General features: G+C 36.4%; 1 protein-coding gene across 1 annotated transcript; it reads right to left on the bottom strand.

Annotated features, from left to right (window-relative positions):
• Nucleotides 1-1,423: 1,423 nt before the first annotated feature.
• LOC136061682 (uncharacterized) lies at nt 1,424-1,921 on the bottom strand. Its single transcript, XM_065759761.1, has one exon. The coding sequence runs from the start codon at nt 1,919-1,921 to the stop codon at nt 1,424-1,426; it is 498 nt and encodes a 165-aa protein (XP_065615833.1).
• Nucleotides 1,922-8,102: the final 6,181 nt, after the last annotated feature.

Genomic DNA, 8,102 nt, shown 5'->3' with positions numbered 1-8,102 from the left:
ATGATGGAGCTATCCTCGTCAATGACACGAGTTCTCGTCACTATCGATCTTCCTCGTCATCAGCCTCACCTCTTGCAGGATCTATATCGTCAGCCCCATCAGAACCATCAATTGAAACCCATAAGATCCTTTTCTTTACCAAAGCATTGATTTTATAATATTAATTTAACAGAAAATAGTTATTTGTCATCAATAATGATTTAGAAGTAAATAATCTTTTTTTTTTTTAGTTTAGTATGACGAAAGGCTCGAAGAGTTCGTGAAGAGTCAAATTTAATGTTACACATTCTATATATCTAGCACATCGATCTTTCCAACCCACGTTTCTCAACAAATTGTGGGAAGATAGTGTGTCAGTCTAACCATCCATATTTCAATACAATTTACATTCACTAATCATTCAAGTTTAAAGTTTGACAAACCAGTGCCCAGGCTTTTAGCTACACGATTGCTGATGATTTCAGCTTTATCATTACAAATAACGAACTTACTGTACTAAAATTGTTCATTGCAATCTTATTGTCATGATGAAAACATACAACGGAATGAATAGATAAGTGAAAGAAGAACAAGAAAAAGAAAGATGAAACATTGTTGAAGATGACTTAAACGACAGCAGCAACAGAGACAATAAGGAAGAGCAAAACGATAGTAAGAACAAAGGATGTAAATACAAAACGGCAAGGAAGAAAGAAAAGGAAAAACGCACCGTTTCATTTAAGAATTAGTTAGCAAAGTTTGTTACAGTCTTGCCACATGTCATTAGTTGATTTGTTGATTCCTTAAATAGTTAGTTAGCATTTTGGGCGCCAAGTTTAGCCCCTTCCTTTGTGTATAAATACAGAGCAAATGGTTAAAGTATAATTATGAGCTTATAAACATTTTGATAAAGAAAATTCAGAGTAATTGTTTTCTCTCAAATCAGTTCTTGTTTTCTGTTTTGCACTTTACAATTTTACATGGTATCAGAGCGATTTTCTTTCACTTTCTCACCAACCAAACAAAACTTTTCTTTCTAAATTTGATCTTTTAGTCTCTAATGGCTTCAGATTCTTCAAGCGCACCTTCTTCTTCATCTATGCCAAATGGTAGTACTGCCATGGGAGATGAATCAGCTAATAATCCATATTTCTTACCAGCGAATGAAAATCCTGGTTTGATTCTCACATCTCAGCCTCTTACTGGTCTTGAGAATTATATGACCTGGGCGAGATCTGTGTTTCTGGCTTTGAGTTCCAGAAATAAGTTTGGATTTGTCAATGGTTCGATCTCAGAACCAAATCCAACTTCACATCTATTCAATTCTTGGAATAGGTGCAACACTACGATTGTTCTTTTGTTGTGCATCTAATTGAGATGATTTGGAACCACAAACACAAGCACAGGTACAAACAGTAAAAGGTTGATTATTCACAAACTCATCCTATAAGGTTTTGAATCTAGTAAAATAAAAACTCACCGAGAGTGATCCTTGGACCAGATGAGAAATTTCCTTCTGCAACTCAAACAATCTTGGCGTATTATCTTGAGAAAACCTATTCTTGAGATCAATCCACAGATCTCTTGCAGAATTGATGTACATAACACTAGCCTTGAGGTCAGGACTGAGAGAGTTGGTCAGCCATGAAAGGATCGTAGTGTTGCACCTATTCCAAGAATTGAATAGATGTGAAGTTGGATTTGGTTCTGAGATCGAACCATTGACAAATCCAAACTTATTTCTGGAACTCAAAGCCAGAAACACAGATCTCGCCCAGGTCATATAATTCTCAAGACCAGTAAGAGGCTGAGATGTGAGAATCAAACCAGGATTTTCATTCGCTGGTAAGAAATATGGATTATTAGCTGATTCATCTCCCATGGCAGCACTACCATTTGGCATAGACGAAGAAGAAGGTGCGCTTGAAGAATCTGAAGCCATTAGAGACTAAAAGATCAAATTTAGAAAGAAAAGTTTTGTTTGGTTGGTGAGAAAGTAAAAAAAAAACGCTCTGATACCATGTAAAATTGTAAAATGCGAAACAGAAAGCAAGAACTGATTTGAGAGAAAACAATTACACTGAGTTTTCTTATCAAAATGTTTATAAGCTCTTAATTATACATTAACCGTTTGTTCTGTATTTATACACAAAAGCAGGGGCTAAGCTTGCCGCCCAAAATCCTAACTAACTATTTAAAGAATCAACGAATCAGCTAATGACATGTGGCAAGTCTGTAACAAACTTTTGCTAACTAATTCTTAAATGAAACGGTGCGTTTCTCCTTTCCTTTCTTCCTTGCCGTTTTGTATTTACATCCTTTGCTCTTGCTGTCGTTTTGCTCTTCCTTATTGTCTCTGTTGCTGCTGTCGTTTAAGTCATCTTCAACACTCCCCCTCAAGTCCAATGTCTCAGACTTTGTGGCTTGAACTGAGCTGTTTTCTTTTAGAGACTTAGGCTGGAATATATCTTTCAAACCAAGTTTACTTGAAAGTCTTGTAAATGCTGTCATTCCCAGAGCCTTAGTGAAAATGTCAGCTACTTGGGAATTGGTTGTCACATGAAATGTTTTAATCTTACCTTCCAAGATCTTGTCCCTAACCAGGTGGCAATCAACCTCTATGTGTTTGGTTCTCTCATGAAAAACCGGATTAGCAGCTATGTATAGAGCTGCCTGGTTATCACAGAATAACATAGCAGGTTTGTGGTGATCAACTTTCAAGTCTTTGAGCAGCTGCATTACCCAAGTAATCTCACAGGCTACACTAGCCATTGCTCTGTACTCGGCTTCTGCAGAAGATCTGGATACAACTCCTTGCTTCTTGGACCTCCAGGATATTAGAGAATCCCCCAAATACACTGCATATCCAGTGAGAGACCTACGAGTATCAGGGCATCCAGCCCAATCAGCATCACAAAAGGCCTTGATATGTAACTCTGTGTTGCTAGGAAAGAAGATTCCTTTTCCTGGTGCAGCCTTGATAAACTGAAGTACTCTGTGTGCTGCTAACAGATGTGGCTCTCTAGGCTGTGATACAAACTGACTCAGTCTGTGTATAGCATATGTTATGTCAGGTCTTGTTAAGGTTAAGTACAATAACCTTCCTATAAGTCTCCTATACATCCCTGGTTCATCAAGTAAAGCTCCCTCATACTTAGACAACTTAAGGTTTTGTTCCATGGGAAACTGAACTGGCTTACTCCCTATGAAACCTGTGTCTTGCAATATTTCTAAGGCATATTTTCTCTGTGTTAAACTGATACCTGCATCAGTTCTAGCTACTTCCAAGCCCAAGAAATACCTTAGTGAACCAAGATCCTTTAATCCAAATTGATCATCAAGAAATTTCTTTAAGGCAGTAACACAGGTAGGATCATTTCCAGTCAATAAAATGTCATCAACATAAACCAAAAGAACAGTAAAAGAAGTTCCTTGTGAATGTATGAACATGGAGTAATCTGATTTTGACTGCACAAATCCCATCTGTAACATGGTGTTTGAGAACTTTGCAAACCATTGTCTCGAGGCTTGTTTGAGACCATAGAGGCTTTTGTTCAACTTGCATACTAAACCCTCCCCCTTGCTGTGAAAACCAGGTGGGAGAGACATGTAAACATCTTCCACTAAGTCTCCATGCAAGAATGCATTGTTTACATCCATTTGATGCAAAGCCCACCCTTTCACAGCAGCCAATGAAAGCACAATCCTAACTGAAACAGATTTGGCAACTGGGGAAAAGGTTTCAGAGTAGTCTAAGCCAAGTTTCTGAGTGAAGCCCTTAGCAACCAGCCTAGCTTTGTACCTCTCAATAGAACCATCAGGTAAGTGTTTGATCCTATACACCCACTTGCAGCCTATGGCAGTCTTGCCAGGAGGCAAAGGAACTAAGGACCAAGTGTTGTTTACTTCCAAAGCCTCAATCTCTTTGTCCATATCAGCCCTCCACTCAGAAAATTGAACAGCCTGATGAAAGGAGACAGGCTCTGAGGGAGTAGCACTTACTGCTAGGACAAAGGATTTAAAAGTGGAACCCAAGTGAGAATAGCTCAATGAATCAGAAAGAGCATAAGGCAGACCAGACTGAGGTTTGGCACTAACAACATGAGGTCTAGTAGACCTTCTTAAAGGAATTGGAACAGGTTGAGAAATGGATGTGGTAGCTAAATCAGGATTGGAATCAAGGACAGGATTAGGAATGCAGGTATGGATGGTAGGGTCTGAAGAATTGAAATCAGAAGGAGGATTTATAGTGACAGAATCAGATTGGGAAGCAACTAGGTCAGGTTCTAAGATGGAATGGGCAGGAGTAGTGGAAGAGGAACAATCATAAGCATAAGAGGAATTTGAATTGACATGAGGAAAAACAAAGTCATTCAAGTAAGAAGTGGAAGGAGATGAATTAGAGATGTAAGGAAAAATAGACTCATAAAAAACAATATCTCTAGAAATGTGGATAGAATTAGTAGCAAGATCTAACACTTTACTTCAGTTTATCAAGGCTGCACCAGGAAAAGGAATCTTCTTTCCTAGCAACACAGAGTTACATATCAAGGCCTTTTGTGATGCTGATTGGGCTGGATGCCCTGATACTCGTAGGTCTCTCACTGGATATGCAGTGTATTTGGGGGATTCTCTAATATCCTGGAGGTCCAAGAAGCAAGGAGTTGTATCCAGATCTTCTGCAGAAGCCGAGTACAGAGCAATGGCTAGTGTAGCCTGTGAGATTACTTGGGTAATGCAGCTGCTCAAAGACTTGAAAGTTGATCACCACAAACCTGCTATGTTATTCTATGATAACCAGGCAGCTCTATACATAGCTGCTAATCCGGTTTTCCATGAAAGAACCAAACACATAGAGGTTGATTGCCACCTGGTTAGGGACAAGATCTTGGAGGGTAAGATTAAAACATTTCATGTGACAACCAATTCCCAAGTAGCTGACATTTTCACTAAGGCTCTGGGAATGACAGCATTTACAAGACTTTCAAGTAAACTTGGTTTGAAAGATATATTCCAGCCTAAGTCTCTAAAGGAAAACAGCTCAGTTCAAGCCACAAAGTCTGAGACATTGGACTTGAGGGGGAGTGTTGAAGATGACTTAAACGACAGCAGCAACAGAGACAATAAGGAAGAGCAAAATGACAGTAAGAACAAAGGATGTAAATACAAAACGGCAAGGAAGAAAGAAAAGGAGAAACGCACCGTTTCATTTAAGAATTAGTTAGCAAAGTTTGTTACAGTCTTGCCACATGTCATTAGTTGATTCGTTGATTCCTTAAATAGTTAGTTAGCATTTTGGGCGCCAAGTTTAGCCCCTTCCTTTGTGTATAAATACAGAGTAAATGGTTAAAGTATAATTATGAGCTTATAAACATTTTGATAAAGAAAATTCAGAGTAATTGTTTTCTCTCAAATCAGTTCTTGTTTCTGTTTTGCACTTTACAATTTTACAAACATCCTTTGAAATTAACAAAAGCTGTACAGTACATTTTTATCCTTGATGAAGAAGTTGATCACAAGATTGACTCGATTAATATGCAAGAGGAAGAGAGGAGCACCTAGAGATTTGTTGGAGACTTGGAGGTATGTTGGCGGGAACTCTTCGATACTTAAGTTAGCAATGGCATCTGGGATGATGCTTACTGTTAGGGAATTTAGGCCCCAATTGTGACAAATTACAAATGTAAAGTCAGGTTATTAATTAATCATTTAATCCAATTATGCTAGGGTGTTAATTGGTATGGACTTGTACCTTATCACATAGATAAAGAGAACAAAAGACACGAAGTTAAAATATATAAATCCAATATGTAGAATTGAAGTTTTACAATGAGAATAACCCTATTATAATTTGCTAATTCATGTAGTACTAGGTTATGTGACTGCACACAATCCCAAATGCACAAACTCTTTTACTAGTGACCTTTGTCACACTTACAACTTCAAGTGCCCAATTGAAGATTCACTCCAAAAACTTTGATGTATACCTGATCCAACAACTTTGTCTTGATCACTAGATCTTCAAAAAACTTGAACTTGGATCTCTAGATGATACTTCAAGAGAGCTAGGAAGAACTCGTATGCTTGTGTACACCACACGGCTCTCTAAAAGTCTCTAAAGATGTTCACTAGGGTTGCTTTTGTTAGGATTTATGCCCTAAAATCCAATTTATTGGTATTTCATAAATAATTAAATTGTTTAACTATATGAGACTATTTGTAAATGAATTAATGAGATATTATCATAGTCCTTGAGATGCATTGTATGTGATTAATGTGATTTAATTACAGAAGATATAAATCATAAGTTCTTTGTAAACTTAAAATATAGTTCATAGTCGGTGATGAAATTGAGCATTTTATCTGCAAAGATTATAACACATCAACTAAGATGGTTTATCTTGATCATAGAAGTGGAGATTTCTAGTTGATATGTTGATATGTTTTAACTATGTAAGACATATTGAATTAGACTGCTGTGATATTAATTATTCAATTAACAATTGCCACATGAATAATTAATCTCACAACTTTTAATTTCATAAACTCTCAATCTTAAGAGAATAGTGAACCCGATCATGAAATGTAGGTTACTTTGATATATTAAGAGTGAGATCTAATTTAACTGTCAAAACCTCAATATGTTGGGTAACCACATGTAGTGTTGAGGGAACATATATTCTCAAGATGAAATCCACAATCCATAATCTCTTTCTATAGAGACACAAAATATCCCATTGAGATAAGTTTAATGGGAAATGGTTATTCAGGGCCGGCCACTTTAGTAAAGAGTTACTAAAGTTTATATTTATTGAAATTAGATCTCATAAATATGAATAACTAAAAGATTAAACCAGGGACTCAAGGAATAAAATAGTTGTCTACAAAGTGATAGTTTATTTTGACTTTGTTCACGTACTATGGATATTTTATGGAAGGGTCAAATGATATTATATTAGAGTTTTGGGATATAATTTATTAATAAAGCCTAGAGTGTAATTATATTTCTATAGTGGTATTGGTTATATAATTAATGGTAACTTTGGGCTTGTCAAGAGTTGATAGATAAGTCTGAAGCCCATTGAAGCTAGAGCCTTATTAGTCCCTTTGGTCCCATCCCAAACCACACACTTGACCCCAATTGGGCTGGCCCAAAAGGCTAACCTAATTAGATAATCAGTTATTTATTTAATAAGAGTTATTAATAAAGTAACTACTAAGGGGAGTTAATATGTACGTATAATTAAAAGAAGAGAAAACAGTTTTTCTCTATAGTATCTTTAGAATACACTTCTACAAAGGAAAATCAACGTACGTAAGAACTGATTGAGAGACCACTCATCTTGGTCACCATGTGAAATTGGGATGAAGATTGAAGGTATTCTCAAGTCTTGTTTTTGAATTTTACTGCATTAAGATACGCTTTCTCTTCTTTGCTTTAGAATTCAAGGTTATATGTTATCTCTCACGAATGAAGTAAATCCTTGTGTTGCTTCCGCTGTGGGTTTTGTATGAGATGCAAAACCAGTTTTTCCAACAGTTTTTATACCTTGGCTTGAGAACCACAAAACCCTAGCTTTGCGACGACTGTTGAAACAAACCAGAAAATTAAATCAAAACAAGATTCTAACTCAATGGGTCCAAATAAATGATTCACGGCCGATCAAGATGGAGTTGAGATTCTAGAAAGTTTGGTTTTATTGATCTTGAACCTTTGATTTGAGCTTGACTTCAAAACCCACTCAAGACACATAAAGACTTACAAATTGAGTACAAATGATCACTGTTTGCCAATTTAGTCCTATGAACTCAACATTCTCCCCTTTGAGAAAATGATCGGTTACAAAATCCAATTTACAAGAAGATCCCAATACAAAGTCAGCCAAATTACATTTACATAATTTTAATACGTTACAGATTTACACTTTGTATAATTTTAATACGTTACAGATTTACACTCAAAACCGAGAAGCTACAAGACCAAGGTTGAATGCCTTGATAAGAAATTATTTATCTTTCCTGAATACTAAAGAGCACATAACACATACATGTGGAAAACAAGATAGATATATAATGTTAAAGTAATAAACGACATACAGCAAGTACCAGCAATATGAGCATAT

The sequence above is a fragment of the Quercus suber genome, unplaced genomic scaffold, assembly GCF_002906115.3.
Source record: "Quercus suber isolate HL8 unplaced genomic scaffold, Cork oak 2.0 scaffold_340, whole genome shotgun sequence".
NCBI lineage: Eukaryota > Viridiplantae > Streptophyta > Magnoliopsida > Fagales > Fagaceae > Quercus > Quercus suber.
This window is presented reverse-complemented; position numbering and strand designations above follow the sequence as displayed.